At 44.1% G+C, this 17,055-nt stretch overlaps 1 protein-coding gene across 10 annotated transcripts in view; it reads right to left on the bottom strand.

Annotated features, from left to right (window-relative positions):
• EIF4ENIF1 (eukaryotic translation initiation factor 4E nuclear import factor 1) overlaps window positions 1-17,055 on the bottom strand; it is a 59,160-nt gene that overhangs the window by 20,266 nt on the left and 21,839 nt on the right. For all 10 annotated transcript variants that reach the window (XM_017944573.3, XM_017944574.3, XM_009217126.4 and 7 more), the window contains 4 exon segments: window positions 15,098-15,225; window positions 10,326-10,612; window positions 9,563-9,764; window positions 4,877-5,052 (listed from right to left, as the gene is read on the bottom strand). In XM_017944573.3, coding sequence (XP_017800062.1) covers window positions 4,877-5,052; window positions 9,563-9,764; window positions 10,326-10,612; window positions 15,098-15,225 — 793 coding nt within the window.

Here is a 17,055-nt window from a genome sequence, read left to right as displayed (position 1 = left end):
AATGCTTTCCATTTTTATAGTAATTTTTACATTTTGTATTTGTTTCACTAGTTTCTTTTTGTTTGGATTTCTAATGAATTCATTTAAGGTTATACATTTTCTTCTGCACATACTTTTCTGATCTTCCTGCTAATCACTCTAAAACATTCAGTATTTCCAATTTGATTTCATTCAATATAGTTACGCATCTATCATGTGTCATGCACTGTAGTAAGAGTACCATATTTTAAAAAATTTTTTTGGCCGGGCGCGGTGGCTCAAGCCTGTAATCCCAGCACTTTGGGAGGCGAGGACCCAGGCGGGATCAGAGATCAGGAGATCGAGACCATCCTGGCTAACCCGGTGAAACCCGTCTCTAGTAAAAAATGCACAAAAAATAGCGGGTACGGTGGCGTCTGTAGTCCCAGCTACTTTCGGAGGCTGAGGCAGGAAGAATGGCGGGGAACCAGGGCCCGGAGCTTGCAGTGAGCGAGATCCGACCACTGCACTCCAGGCTGAAGCTGACAGGCGAGACTCCGTCTCAAAAAATTTTTTTTAAATTACTTATTTAAATTTGCAGGTATTCCAAATGTTCAGTTTGTATACATTTTTCTGGCTTTTAATTTGTCAATTTCTAAGTGAATATAGTCCACAAATACATGTGTATGTGCGTGTATATTTCTGATCCTTGTGTTTCTTTGGCTTGTAAGTAAGCTCTATGAGGATGAGAACTTTATTTTGTTTACTACCATAGCCTTAGTTCCTAGAACAGTGTCCAGAGGTTAGAACTACTCAATAATTTGTTTTGAGACAGGGTCTTTTTCTGTCGCCTAGGCTGGCGTACAGTGGTGTGATCATTGCTTGCTGTAGCGTCAAACTCCTGGGCTCAGCCTCCTGAATAGCTAGGACTGCAGGAGCACGCTGCCACTCCCAGCTTATTTTTATTTATTTATTTTTGTAGCAGGGTCTCACAAGCTAGTCTTAAACTCCTGGCCTCAAGTGATCCTGCCTCAGCCTTTGATAAGTATTTCTAAATAAAACGAACAAATGCGTTATTTGCGATTTCCTTTGTAGCCTAATAATTTGGTTAAGTTATATAAAAGGTAGTGTATTCTCACTTTTGTTATAAAGTTCTGTTTATATTTATTAACACCCAACATTTGTAGAGCTTACTAAGCATACAACACTTTTTTTGTTTTTTGTTTTTTATTTGAGACGGAGTCTCACTCTGTTACCCAGGCTGGAGTGCAGTGGTGTGATCTTGGCTCACTGCAAGCTTCGCCTCCCAGGTTCACACCATTCTCCTGCTTCAGCCATTCTCCTGCTTTGGCCTCCCAAAGTGCTCGGATTATAGGCATGAACCACCGCGCTTGGCCTCCAATACTGTTTTAAGCACTTACATACTTGTCAATTGATATTCATATCCTTTACAGCCTTTCTTATTTTTCCCAATTGACTTGTAATTTTCTGAGTACTTTGTATTAGAGTTCAGTTGGTTATATAACACACAGCATCTGTTTTTACTGACCTCAGTTTTGCTTTTTAGTGGATTACAGAATATATAATTTAACAACACCTCCACAGAAAGCATGGAGACAGAGTTAATGGCTTTGTTCTGACTGCTTAGCATTAACCATGTTTTGGTTCAGGATAATGGCCAGAGGACAAACAGTGCTCAGTTGCTATTCCTACCTATATGCTTCAGAGGTAGTATGTTTGGGGGAGTTAAGAGCAGAAACTCATTACTGGAACTGTATAAATTAGAAGTCAGTTTCCACCATTTACTGGCTGTGTGACTTTGAGCAAGTTATCTAAATTCTATGCCTATTTCCTCATCTGTAAATGGAAATAGTAATCTAATTTATAAGGGATTTGTGAAGATCAGATAACTTACTGCAACAATCAGCACTATATGCATGTTACCTGTTATTAAAAGTTTAGGTTTAGGCCAGGAGCAGTGGCTCATGCCTGTAATCTCAGCACTTTGGGAGGCCGAGGCAGGCAGATCACTGGAGGTCAAGAGTTCAAGACCAGTCTGGGCAACATGGTAAAACCCTGTCTCTACTAAAAATACAAAAGCTAGCTGGGTGTGGTGGTGTGTGTCTGTAATCCCAGCTACTCAGGAGGCTGAGGCACAAGAATCGCCTTAACCTAGGAGGCAGAGCTTGTAATGAGCCGAGATCACATCATCGCACTCCAGCCTGAGTGATGGAACAAGACTCTGTCTTAAAACAAAACAAAACAAAACAAAACAAAAATTCCATCTGTCTTTTTTTTTTTTTTTTTTTTTTTGAGACGGAGTCTCGCTCTGTCACCCAGGCTGGAGTGCAGTGGCCGGATCTCAGCTCACTGCAAGCTCCGCCTCCCGGGTTCACGCCATTCTCCTGCCTCAGCCTCCCGAGTAGCTGGGACTACAGGCGCCTGCCACCTCGCCCGGCTAAGTTTTTGTATTTTTAGTAGAGACGGGGTTTCACTGTGTTAGCCAGGATGGTCTCGATCTCCTGACCTCGTGATCCGCCTGTCTCGGCCTCCCAAAGTGCTGGGATTCCATCTGTCTTCTAAGAGAATGAAAAAAGAAAAAGTCACTAAAAGAAAAAAAATACTATACCCTCAGAAGTTAAGAATTTGAAAGGGCCACTCAGTTTTAGATCTACTAAATTAAACTTGCATCTGGATATGATCCAAAGGACTGGCTAGGAGACTTACAATTAAAATTGCTGCTGGAACTTTAGGAACAAAACCACACAAATAGTTGCCAACATTGCTTTGGAGCCACATTCCATATGCTTCAGAGCAGTGCTACAGACAAGTGTGGACCATGCTGATCTGTATTGAGATAATAATGAGAATAAATGCTTAGAAACTGGTCGGGCACGGTGGCTCACACCTGTAATCCCAGCACTCTGGTAGGCCAAGACGGGTAGATTACTTGAGCTCAGGAGTTCGAGACCAGCCTGGCCAACATGGTGAAACCTCATGTCTACTAAAAATACCAAAATTAGCTGGGTGTGTTGGTGGCGCCTGTAATCCCAGCTACTTGGGAGGCTGAGACAGGAGAATCACTTGAACTCAGAAAGCAGAGTGAGCTGAGATTGCACCACCGCACTGCGGTGTGGGCGACAGAGACCTTTCCTCCAAAAAAAAAAAAAAAAAAAGCCGGGTATGGTGCTCATGCCTGTAATCCTAGCACTTTGGGAGGCCAGGGCAGGCGGATTGCCTGAACTCAGGAGTTTGAGACCAGCCTGGGCAACACAGTGAAACCCCATCTCTACTGAAAAACAAAAAATTAGCTGGGCATGGTGGTGTGTGCCTGTAGTCCCAGTTACTTGGGAGGCTGAGGCAGAATTGCTTGAACCTGTGAGGCAGAGGTTGCAGTGAGCCAAGATTGCACCACTGTACTCCAGCCTAGGTGACAGAGCAAGACTCCATCTCCAAAAAAAGAAAAGAAACTTTTATACCAATTTGGCATTGTCATGACATTTGTACTTTATACTAAAATACTGTTCTTCAATGGAATGGAAATAAAGCCTGGCACCTCATCATAGAAAAATTTAAGAAGACTGCCTAAGAACACATCTGTGGCCCTGTACCTATCAGTACTACACAGTGCCTGCTCACTTATTCTTGGTGGCAATCTTCTGGGTGTAGGGGAACAGGCAGTGACAACGGAGACAGACCAATGTTGCCTGCTCTGTTGTGCCCAGCTTTGTCCGCTCATACAATAATCAAATAAGGAGCAGTTATGATTAAGGAGTAGGTACTAATCCATAAATGCTGATGGGGCAGGAGCAAGGGTGGGTAGCAAAAGATTCAGGGAGAGCTTACTACTACTTTTAAAGTCCAGAAAGACTGAACCTCAAGAGTTTAACAGCAATACTGAAAGTATTACAAGTTCCTTTTCATTAAAGGTTGGAACCATCACATCCAAAAAGTATCAACCAGGCAGCCTCCTCCAAGGAATGCAGATCAGTGTGACAACAATTGTCAGTTATAAAAAGCCACCTTCACAGTAAGTCTACAACAAACAACTAAAAGGAGACAATGTAAACATCTAAAGAATTTGTATGCCGGATGTGGTGGCTCACACCTGTAATGCCAGCACTTTGGGAGGCTGAAAAGCAGGTGGATCACAAGGTCAGGAGTTCAAGACCCGCCTGGCCAACATAGTGAACCCTCGTCTCTACTAGAAATACAAAAATTAGACAGGCGTGGTGGCACGCATCTGTGATCCCAGCTACTCGGGAGGCTGAGGCAGGAGAATCACTTGAACCCGGGAGACGGAGGTAGCAATGAGCCGAGATCGCACCATTGCACTTCAGCCTGGGTGAAAGAGATTCAGTCTCAAAAAAAAAAAAAAAGGAATTTTTAGTCTAACACCACTGGTTTAAAAGAGAGTTAACTGGCACAAAAATCTCTTATTATGGCCGGGCGCGGTGGCTCAAGTCTGTAATCCCAGCACTTTGGGAGGCCGAGACGGGCGGATCACGAGGTCAGGAGATCGAGACCATCCTGGCTAACACGGTGAAACCTGGTCTCTACTAAAAAATACAAAAAACTAGCCAGGCGAGGTGGCGGGCGCCTGTAGTCCCAGCTATTCGGGAGGCTGAGGCAGGAGAGTGGCGTAAACCCGGGAGGTGGAGCTTGCAGTGAGCTGAGATCCGGCCACTGCACTCCAGCCTGGGTGACAGAGCGAGACTCCATCTCAAAAAAAAAAAAAAAAAAAAAAATCTCTTCTTATCCATTAGGCCTCTCAAAACAAAGCCAACAAAAATTTAAATATGTAAGAATAAAAGCCAAAAACCCCAAAAGCATCTAGCAAAAGAACACTTTCAAAAAGATGTCTTAAAAACTCAGGTCAAATTTAACCACACATTTTTAAGTGTGCTGCTACACTCACCGAAGCCAAGCATGGCACCTTATCAAGGTTAAAGAACTCATTAAAGTCAAATTCTCCTGGGGACTGCTCAGGCAAGATGGCATCCCTTGGCACTTCCTGATCAGCTGCAGGCTCCTGTGCAAGGATGACCTCCACTTCATCTTCTTCGGCCACTCCTCCATTGCACTCTACTATACCTGAAAGCAAAACCAGGATAAAAACCATCTGATAAGTAAACTCCAGTGTCCCTCTGTGGTTTCACCCATCAATATACATGTAGAAGAGCCACAGATGACTTTAAAAGCAGACTTCTTGTGCAGGTACTGCAGTTGCAAGAATAAAACAGTCTCCCTTCTATGGGAGGCAGAAGAGGAAAAAAGCCTTAATAAAGCCAGAACACCAACAGGATAGGGGGAGGATTATGGTTCCCTTCCTCAGAACTTCATATTTTCTATAGTGGAGGGTTTTTTGGTTTTTTTTTGAGATGGGGTCTTGCTCTGTTGCACAGGCTGGAGAGTAGTGGCACGATCACAGCTCACTGTAGCCTCTACCTCCTGGGCTCAGGTGATCCCCCTGCCTTAGCCTCCAGAGTAGCTGGGACCACAGGTGCACACCACCATGTCTGGCTATTTTTTTTAATTCTTTGTAGAGACTGAGTCTCGCTAAACTGCACAGCCTGGACTTGAACCCCTGACCTCAAGTGATCCTCCTGCCTTGGCCTCCCAAAGTGCTAGGATTATAGCAGTGAGCCACTGTGTCCAGCACCGTACCCAGTTCTTTTTCTAGTGATTTTTTTTTTTTTTAAAGGATAGTCTTTGCAAGTCTCTTATTGCTTGAAAATGGAACCAAATTAATTTAGCTCTGCTTTTGCCCATGCACCTGTAGCACCACCACAGTCAGGACTCAGCAACCTAAAGTATTTATGAGAAACCTGGCATAAGGGTAATTTTCACTTGCCTACAGTTGGTTGTTGTAGCTTATCCTTCAAGGCGAAATTCAAATGTGACCTTCTCCGGGAAGCCTGCCCCGCCTACCCAGTTTTGCCCTACCCAGTAAAATTAATTGCCACCTTCTCTATAATCCTTGTGTCATCTCTGAGTACTTATCACACTGTATAACAGTAACTCTCTGTGAGGCTAAACTCTCTGAGGGTAGGTAACCTGGTCTAACCAGCTTTGTCTTACTCTATAGTGCCAAGTATACTCTATAATGTTGAGTTGATTTTAGGATGGGGAGATAAAGTGAAACTGCCAGATGCTAACATTTAAGGCATCTGACATCTTAGTTTCTAATGTTTTTATTTGTTTTAATTTATTTTAAATACATAGCAAGGGCATCCTAGAGACATTCTGTAGTTATCTAATGGGATGAACCAAGACCCCTGGATTCTACTCCAGGCTCTGCCATGAAATCCATCCCTTCTCTCTGGGTCTCAATCTCTCTCTGCATCTGTAAAATAAGGAGGTGCCACTCAATCTATCTCACTCCTGGCTCCTGCACTTGATACAAGAATGGTTGAAATTCAGATTTCACCTCACTTAAGAAAAACAATTTTTTCTCACCAGAAGCCTGATCTTTATCGTTAAAGAGGTGCTTTATTGGGTGCTGCTTTAATTAAGAATGAGACAAAGACATATCTCAAAGCCAACTTAATAGCAAAGTCTTCCAAATTAACTATCAATTTCTTACATTATCCTACGGAAGAATGTGTGATAGCACAAAAATAATGGTAATATGCACTACATTTTCAAGACTACAAAAGAAGATGAGTATTGTGATTCTCCATTTCTTTCTCCTTCTAAATAAATGCCATCAGCTTATTTCTGCTTATATTCGTCTTCATCAAAATGTTAGGTGGCATTGACTTTTCCCTTATTTATTAAAATAGCTTTCCCAGGCCAGGCGCGGTGGCTCATGCCTGTAATCCCAGCACTTTGGGGGGCTGAGACAGGCGGATCATGAGGTCAGGAGATCAAGACCATCCTGGCTAACACGGTGAAACCCCATCTCTACTAAAAATACAAAAAATTAGCTGGGCATGGTGGCGCACACCTGTAATCCCAGCCACTCAGGAGGCTGAGGCAGGAGAATCACTTGAACCCGGGAGGTGGAGGTTGCAGTGAGCAGAGATCAGGCTACTGCACTCCAGCCTGGGCAACAGAGTGAGACTCCATCTCAAAAAAAAAAAAAAAAATAGAGGACAGGCACAGTGGCTCATGCTTGTAATCCAGCACTTTGGGAGGCCAAGGCAGGCAGATCACAAGGTCAGGAGATCGAGACCATCCTGGCTAACACGGTGAAACCCCATCTCTACTAAAAATACAAAAAAAGCTGGGCGTGGTGGCGGGCGCCTGTAGTCCCAGCTACTTGGGAGGCTAAGGCAGGAGAATGGTGTGAACCCGGGAGGCGGAGCTTGCAGTGAGCAGACATCGTGCCACTGCACTCCAGCCTGGGTGACAGAGCAAACTCAGTCTCAAAAAAAAAAAAAGCTTTCCCCTTTGGTTGCCTAGTATCTGCCAAAAGGCTTTCAACTAACCCTGAAAGCTTGAAGCAGCTAGAATTTACTGAGTGCCTTCTTGAAGGCTGAGTTCTGATAGGTACATGTGTTCTTCAATGCTAAAAGTAACCCTTAAGTTATGATAGGCATTGTTCTTCACTTTACAAAGAAACAGGCCCAGCTGTCAAAATTTTGTCTAAAATTATCCTTTTCTAAGCGGCAGCCCCACTACTTTAACCCAGGTTAGTCCCCACCTGGCTCTTCACTGCCTCCTTCCCAAGACCATCAGTCTGGGACTGGCCACCTCAGAGCCAGGTCACTGCCCTAAAAAATGACTGTCTGCAGAACAATGGGCTCCCACTCTGCAGCAGATACTTCACACACATTAGCTCTGGCTCCTTCAGTTTACCAAGGGAGATATCTGACCCCATCTTACAGCTGAGGAAACTAAGTTTTTTTTTTTTTGGAGGCAGTCTCAACTCTGTCTCCCAGGCTGGAGTGCAGTGGCGCAATCTCGCTGCAACCTCTGTCTCCTGGATTCAAGCAATTCTCCTGCCTCAGCCTCTCCAGTAGCTGGGAGTACAGGCAGGCGCCACCACACCCAGCTAATTTTTGTACTTTCAGTAGAGACAGGGTTTCACCATGTTGGCCAGACTGGTCTCAAACTCCTGACCTCAAACGATCCACCCGCCTTGGCCTCGCAAAGTGCTGGGATTATAGGCATGAGCCACCGTGCTTGGCCTGAAACTAAGTTTGAGAGAAGGCAAATCACAAACAACTGACCTGGGAAGGCCTAATACCATGATGAAGAAGGTAAGCTCTGATGGCCCGAAGCATCTTGCTCTACTCTTAACTTCACTACTTATTTCCATGGTGACTACCTTAAGTGTCTTTAAGTTACTTAAGCCCTCTGAGCCACCATTTGCTCATCTATGAAATGGGCATAAAAAAGTACCTACAAAAAAAAGAAAAAAAAAAAAGGTACCTACACTGGTCGGGCGCAGTGGCTCAAGCCTGTTATCCTAGCACTTTGGGAGGCTGAGGCGGGTGGATCACAAGGTCAGGAGATCGAGACCTCGGTGAAACCTCGTCTCTACTAAAAATACAAAAAATTAGCCAGGTGCGGTGGTGGGCGCCTGTAGTCCCAGCTACTCAGGAGGCTGAGGCAGGAGAATGGCGTGAACCCGTGAGGCGGAGGTTGCAGTGAGCTGAGATGGCACCACTGCACTCCAGCCTGGGGGACAGAGCAAGACTCCGTCTCAAACAAAACAACAACAACAACAACAAAGTGTACCTACACTACACAAGGTCATTAAGACACAAAGAATTACGTGGACAAAACACACTCAGCACTGTGTTTAGGACATAACTGCCCAATAAATGAGACCTCTCATTATTTCTACCACATTTCTTATTTCTGGGGAACTCTTTCATGTACACAGTGCTCTTACAGGATAACTTGAGACTTTTCTGTTTAGTGTGGCAGGCAGAACAAGTTAGGGAAATAGTACAATCTACACTTAGTGAATTCTCACTTTAGAAGCAGTTTCAGGGGCCGGGCATGGTGGCTCACGCCTATAATCCCAGCACTTTGGGATGCTGAGGTGGGTGGATCACCTGAGGTCAGGAGTTCGAGACCAGCCTGGCCAACACGGTGAAACTCCGTGTCTACTAAAAAGTGAAAAAATTACCGGGGCGTCATGGTGGGCACCCGTAATCCCAGCTACTCGGGAGGCTGAGGCAGGGGAGAATTGCTTGAATCAAGGAGAAAGTTTCAAGATCAGGATGCATCATGAAAAACTTGCCATTTCCTATACATCTGGTGCCCATTCCTAAGTGTACAATTAGCCAGTGATAATCACATCTCTATTTTATTTATTTTTGAGACAGAGTCTTGCTCTGTCACCTAGGCTGGGGTGCAGTGGCGTGATAGCTCACTGCAACCTCCACCTCCCAGTTTCAAGCAATTCTTGTGCCTCAGTCTCCTGAGTAGCTGCACTACAGGCGCCCGCAACCACACCCCGCTAATTTTTGTATTTTTAGTGGAGACGGGGTTTCGCCATGTTGGCCAGGCTAGTCTCAAACTCCTGACCTCAGGTGATCCGCCCGCCTCGGCCTCCCAAAGTGTCGGGATTACAGGTGTGAGCCACCACGCCTGGCCTACATCTCATTTTAAAACAGTGAACTTCCCTCCCAAAGTTTGAACTGACCTTCCTTCACAGAGGCTGTCCGTCGCCTTGTTCTTTTTCTCCCTTTGTGATCTTCTTCTAGTATCTTATCATCGAAGCCAGTCAGTTCGATGGTTTCAGACTGACTTGTGGGTCCAGCAGAGAACCACTCTGGTTCTTCTTCTGTATAAGAATCATTTCTTCTACGCTCGCCAAAGACACGCTTACTATCTCCAAACTCTCTCTGGAAGAGCACATAAAGCAAGATTAAAAAATTTCTAGTCAAGGCATTTCTACTTAAGAGTCAAGTTCTTCATTGTAAAGTTCAATAGTGAAAGGAAGATATGATGCTGTATACCTGAGGCCCATCACCATCCCCAGCTCTTCTTCCCTGACTGGTTTAAGAGCAGGCTGTGTTCATGCCTGTTCTCAAAGTAACCTGGTATAAATGAAGTGAATGCCAAGTCCCCAAGCACATGAACTACCGAAGAATCTAGAAGACAAACCCAGGTGGGGTGTGGTGGCTCACGCCTATAATCCCAGCACTTTGGGAGGCCGAGGCAGGCAGATCACCTAAGTTTGGGAGTTTGAGACCAGCCTGACCAATATGGAGAAACTCCGTCTCTACTAAAAATATAAAAAATTAGCTGGGTGTGGTGGTGCATGCCAGTAATCCCAGCTACTCGGGGGGCTGAGGCAGCGGCGAACCGAGATCACACCATTGCACTCCAGCCTGGGTAACAAGAGCGAAACTCTGTCTCAATTGGAAAAAAAAAAAAAAAAAAAAAAAAAAGAAGAGACAAACCCTGAAACGCTTGTCCTTGAAGTCCCTCTCTCGGTCTCTGTCTCTCAAGTCTCGCAGGTCCTTATCGCTAAGACGGTGATCCTTCTCAAAGGTCCGGGCAGAGATTATCCTCCCACTGCCAATCCTACGTCCACCAAGCAGACGAAGCCCATCATTATCTTTCTCTAATGGACTTCCTGAGCGCCGGGAGCTAACAGCAGCTGTCACGTGGCAGCCCCCTCCAAAGCTCCGTCTCTGAGGGCTGAGAACAACATCTAAGTCATCTTCTTTCACACGCTCTCGTGGATCTGGAAGGATGTGGGAAAGAGAAAGTTAAACAAACCAACAAGGGTGTTCTCTTCTTTTTTAGATAGTATGTCCACGACTAATGGGAGGAAAGGGATGGCTGGAAGACATCACCACTAAAATTGGGCTATCAACAGATTCAGGGTAACATGTGCATTATGTATTTAAATAAGGCTGAGACATTGGCCTTTCTCTTTGCGGCAATAGAAGTACTTCACAATAAATGATTTTCCATGATTAGTCTCTGCAGTGCCTTTATTTTGACCAAATCCTTATCTAAGAATTATTAGCAAATGTTTTATCAACTAATAAACTACACAGTAGGTGTCAGTATTTGAAAAAATAACTGATTAAAAAGTGCCTCTTCAACAAAATGGTGTTGAACGGTTAGATATCCACAGACAAAGAAATGAACTTAAATCTATATTTGGGGCTGGGCATGGTGGCTCATGCCTATAATCCAGCACTTTGGGAGGTCAAGGCAGGGGATCACGAGGTCAGGAGTTCAAGACCAGCCTGGCCAAGATGGTGAAACCCCATCTCTACTAAAACTACAAAAATTAGCCGGGTATCGTGGCAGGTGCCTATAATCCCGGCTACTTGGGAGGCTGAGGCAGGAGAATTGCTTGAACCCAGAGGCAGAGGTTACAGTGAGCAGAGGTCACCCTGCTGTACTCTAGCCTGGGCGACAGAGTGAGACTCTGTCCCCTACCAAAAAAAAAAAAAAAATCTATATTTGGTACCAGATATATACAAAAACTAATTCAAAATGGATCACAGATCTAAATGTAAAACCTAAAACTAAAAATTCCTAGAACAAAATATAGGAGGAAATCCTTGTGGCACTGAGTTAGGCAAAGTTTTCTTAGGCATGACACCAAAAGCATGATCCATTTAAAAAACACTGATAGACTGGGCTTGATCAAAATTTAAAAATTTCTACTCTTTGAAAGACACTGTTTAGAGAATGCAAAGACAAGCCACAGATTGGGACAAAATATTTCAAAGCATTTTTCTGATAAAGGACTTAAATTCAGAACACATAAAACCTCTTAATTAAAAAAAACCAACCCAGTGGCTCATGCCTATAATCCCAGCACTTTGGGAGGCTGAGGTGGGTGGATCACCTGAGGTTAGGAGTTCGAGACTAGCCTGAACAACATGGTGAAACCCCATCTCTACTAAAAATACAAAATTAGCCAGGCGTGGTGGCAGGCACCTGTAATCCCAGCTACTTGGGAGGCTGAGGCAGGAGAATCACTTAAACCCAGGAGGTGAAGGTTGTAGTGAGCCGAGATTGCGCCACTGCACTGTAGCCTGGGTACCAAGAGCCAGACTACATCTCAAAAAAAAAGAAAAAAAAAACCCAACCCAATTAAAAAATAGACAAATGGTTTGAACAGACCCTTCACCAAAGAGGCTATGTGGAAGGCAAATAAGCATATGAAAAGATATTCAACATAATTAGTCATTAGGGAAATGCAAATTAAACCATGTGATACCACTACACACCTATTAGAATGGCTAAAATTGAAAAGACTGACCATTCCAAGTGCTGACGAGGATGTGGAGCAAGTGGAACTCTCATACACCACTGGTGGAAACATAAAATGGTACCACTACTTTGGAAAACAGTTTGGCAATTTCCCAGAAGGTAAAACATACATCTACTATACAACCCAACTTTTTGAGACGAAGTCTCGGCTTCTGTCGCCCAGGCTGAGTGCAGTGGTGATCTCGCTCACTGCAAGCTCCGCCTGGTTCATGCCATTCTCCTCACCAGCCTCCCAAGTAGCTGAGACTACAGGCGCCACCACACCGGGCTAGTTTTTGTATTTTAGTAGAGACGGGGTTTCACCATGTTAGCCAGGATAGTCTCGATCTCCTGACCTCGTGATCCACCCGCCTCGGCCTCCCAAAGTGCTGGGATTACAGGCTTGAGCCACCGCGCCTGGCCAACCCAACCATTTTAATCCTAGTTTTTTACCCAAGAGAAAAGCAAGCATATGTCCAGAGACTTGTACATGAATATTCATTGCAGCTTTGGTTATAACAGTCAAAAACTGGAAACAACCCAAATGTGCATCAACAGATAAACAGACCAACTGCTAAATCCATACAATGGAATACTATTAAGCAATGAAAATAAACTAGACACTCAACAACATGGATGAATCTTAATTATTCTTAGTGAAAAAAGCTACACAAGGAGTACATACTATAGTAACTACATTTATATAAAATTCTAGGAAATGGAAACTAATCTATAGGAACAAAGAAGACATAGAAAGCAGATCAGGCTGGGCACTATGGCTCATGCCTGTAATCCCAACACTTTGGGAGGTCAAGACAAGTGGATCACCTGAGGTTGGGAGTTCGACACCAGCCTGGCCAACAAGGTAAACCTTATCTCTACTAAAAATACAAAAATTGGGGCCAGGCACAGTGACTCATGCCTGTGATCCCAGCACTTTGGGAGGCCAAGGTGGGTGGATCACTTGAGGTCAGGAGTTTAAGACCAGGCTGGCCAACATGGTGAAATCCTGTCTCTACTAAAAATACAAAAATTAGCCGGGCGTGGTGGCGCACGCCTATAATCCCAGCTACTTGGGAGGCTGAGGCTCGAGAATCACTTGAACCCGGGAGGCAGAGGTTGTAGTGAGCCAAGATTGCTCCACTGCACTCCAGCCTGGGTGACAGAGCAAGACTCCATCCTGGCGGGGGCGGGTGGAGTTAGCTGGGTGTGGTGGAACGTGCATGTGTAATCCCATCTACTCAGGAAGCTGAGGCAAGACAGTCGCTTTAACCTGGGAGGCAGAGGTTGCAGTAAGCAGAGATCATGCCACTGTACTCCAGCCTGGGCGACAGAGGGAGACTCTCTCTCTCAAAAAAAAAAAAAAAAAAAGTTTACAGCGCTTGCTTGGGAAGGGGGAAGTGTTGGGGGTGGGTGCGCAGCTAAATGGAGGACACATAGGAATACTAGGGAACGTCTGGGGGTGATAAAAATGCTTATGTTGATTTTGGTAATGGTTTCACAGATGGATACACATGTCAAGACATCAAATGGTATACTTTTTGTGCAGGCCATCTGTAAATTCTATCTCAATAAATTTATTGATGTAGGAAGAACAAACAAATCACCACACAAAAAATGTCTTCCTAGAAAAACCAGGAAACTGAACATTAGTCCAAGTGAGAAAAATCTGCTTTAATTCTGTTATCACGAACAGCTCCTAGAATGTTCTGTTGCATGTTTTACAGAATTTCTGTGCACAGTCTCAGTTTTTTCCAAACACGGGATACAATATGGACAGTTTTCGATGAGTCAGTACATCATGAACATTATTTGCCAATAAACACATCTGCAACATGGTTTTACAGGACAATGCAATGTAATATTCCTATATATGGATATACCGAAGTTTACATGACCCATTTCTACTGTTGGATATTTAGGTTCCTTCTCAGTTTTCATCACTGTAATAAAGTCTCTTACATATCTTTAATGATTCTGCTAGAATAAATTATTTGAGAGACATTACTGTGCTGAGTGGACTGACAGACTGTGTAGAAGGGTCTTACAGCTTAAACTAGAGCTGGGCTATCTTTTTCATTTAGTTCCAAGTTTTTATGATAGGTCGTCCTCTCATCTCAAAAAGATTTCTTGCAACAAGTTCCTTGACTGCTTTTATATTACCTGGTCTCCATTTCTTCCTTAAACAACGTTTCTAGTTTGAAGGGGTAAACTTTAAACTAGAAAAGTTGGAAGATCAGACTTAACTTCAGTCTCAAACCATATCAAAGCCTTGTATTCAGATCACAGTCCATTATGAATTAAGAATTGCCAGAACTAGGCTCAGCGCGGTGGCTCATGCCTGTAATGCCAACACTTTGGGAGGCCGAGGCAGAGGGATCACGAGGTTAGGAGTTCAAGACCAGCCTGGCCATGATGGTGAACATCTCTACTAAAAATACAAAAATTAGCCGGGCATGGTGGCAGGCGCCTGTAATCCCAGCTACTTGGGTGGCTGAGGTAGAGAACTGCTTGAACCCAGGAGGCAGAGGTTGCAGCCTGGGTGACAGAGCAAGACTCCATCTCAAAAAAAAAAAAAAAGAATTGCCAGAACTAATTCATACCCGAGGACTGGTCTCACGTATGAGAGAAAGCATAATGAGATTTCCAGCACAGCTTTATGCTACCTACCACATCTAACTCAGTTATCCATGCCAATGAAAGAATATTAGTACTTTTAATTCGGAAGCACACAGCCTAACAGTCTTCTATAAGAAGACAGCTATATAATAGCTGTGACAAAGTAGACTATGACTTTACCCTGCTGATTAGGAAAAATCCAACTGATAAATCAGTTTCCTGATAATGACATTTCCCCTCAAAGCATAAAATTCTCAGAGCTAAGAATGAAACCAGCAGCCAAAATCATGTCCCCAAAATCACTAACCCCACTTCTGAGTGACTGTGTGCTCACCTACTATCCTGCGCACCAGGGAAGGCCGGTCTGTATCCAACTCTTTCTTCAGACTTTCCACTGGCGAGCTTCGCCCTGAAGCTGGGTAGAGAGAGGCATGCCACTTCTCAGGGTCCCAGACACCATCACTACAGGTCAGAAAATACAAATGTTAGCACTTGCGCCCATGAACCATATAGGCCGTCTGATTTCTAAACCTCCTCAGCTATTAAGTTATGGAAACCCATTTCTCTTTTTTTGAGACAGGGTCTCGCTCTGTCACCCAGGATAGAGTGCAGTGGCATGACACTGCACCCTCTGCCTCCCAGGTTCAAGTGATTCTTCTGCCTCAGCCTCACCAGTAGCTGGGATTACAAGTGCCCACTACCACGTCTTGCTAATTTTTGTATTTTTAGTAGAGACGGGGTTTCACCAGTTGGCCAGGTCAGGTCTCTAACTCCTAACCTCAAGTAATCTGCCTGCCTTGGCTTCCCAAAGTGCTGGAATTACAGATGTGAGCCACTACGCCCAGCCGGAAACCCATTTCCAATATAAAGCTTCATGACTGCCTGCAGAATTGTTACCTCTTTTAATACGAAAACCAAAACATCTATTAATTCAGTAATACTTTGTTGTTGATCACACAACACCAGTAGTCTCTTGAAAACTAATGGTCTGTACACAATTGAAACATTCAGACCGTATACCTTGGAGTGCACATGGATTACAATAACTATGCCTGTACTATACAAAGAAGATGTTCCATAAATATTAACTGTTGTTTACTGAAGATTAACACAAAGGAGAAAAAAAAATATCCCTTAACTCTCTCACCAGAAGTAGTACCTGGATCATTTGATGTGTATTTTTCCAGAATTTCTATGCACAGTCTTAGTTTTTCCATAAGCAGGGCAGACAGCTCTTACGACCTAAAATGTGTACTTTAGGTTTTATTTTGTTATTCTCTGTGTAACGAGGGGGTGGTGTGTAGTACAGTGCACAGAGCAGAAACTTTGGAGCCCAAAAATCTGGACCCTAATTCTAGTTTGCCACCACTACTGGGAACATCCTAGACAAGTTACTGAGCTGCATCCTCTGCAGAAAGAACTTCCCAACTACCAGATTAGACCAGGTCATGCTATACGCTAGCAATGTACTCCACACTTGTCCTTTGCAGCCTGTGATGTTTGCAATGATAAATTTTTACAAGTATTTGATTGTGTCCTTCCATAGACCAATGCTCCGTGAAGCCATGGAATATTTTATAGAACCTGGCACAGTATTTATCACATAGCAGGTACCAATGAACATTTCTTGAATAAGTGAGTTAACTTTTCAGTCTCAAACTCCTCACAATAAAATATATACTACCTACCTTCTAGGGTAGTGGTGAGGATTATCTAGCATTTAAGAGCCCAACAAATTTTAGTTCTCAGAGACGTGAAACAGAATGAAGCAGCTCTCTCCTCTTTCTTATTTTTATCACCAGGCACAGTCTCTGCTTCAGAAATAAAAGTTGTTTGTCTGCCCAGGATAACTTTGTTTTTATTTTTTTCAGACAGGGTCTCAGAGTTCTGTCACCCAGGCTGGAATGCAGTAAGTGGCATGATTATACCTCACGGCAGCCTGAAACTTCGGGGCTCAGGTGATCCTCCCACCTCAGCCTCCTGAGTAGTTATGACTACAGGCACGTGCCACCATGCCCGGATAATTTTTTAAAATACATTTTGTAGGCCAGATGCAGTGGCTCATGCCTGCTAATCCCAACACTTTGGGAGGCCGAGGTGGGTGGATCACCTGAGGTCAGCAGATCGAGACCAGCCTGGCCAAAATGGTGAAATCCCGTCTCTACTAAAAATACAAAAATTAGCTAGGTGTGGTGGTGGGTGCCTGTAATCCCAGCTACTCAGGATAATCGCTTGAACCCTGAAGGCGGAGGCTGTGGTAAGCCGAGATTGTGCCATTGCACTCCAGCCTGG

The sequence above is a fragment of the Papio anubis genome, chromosome 16 (genome assembly GCF_008728515.1).
Source record: "Papio anubis isolate 15944 chromosome 16, Panubis1.0, whole genome shotgun sequence".
In the NCBI taxonomy this organism is placed as follows: Eukaryota; Metazoa; Chordata; class Mammalia; order Primates; family Cercopithecidae; genus Papio; species Papio anubis.
This window is presented reverse-complemented; position numbering and strand designations above follow the sequence as displayed.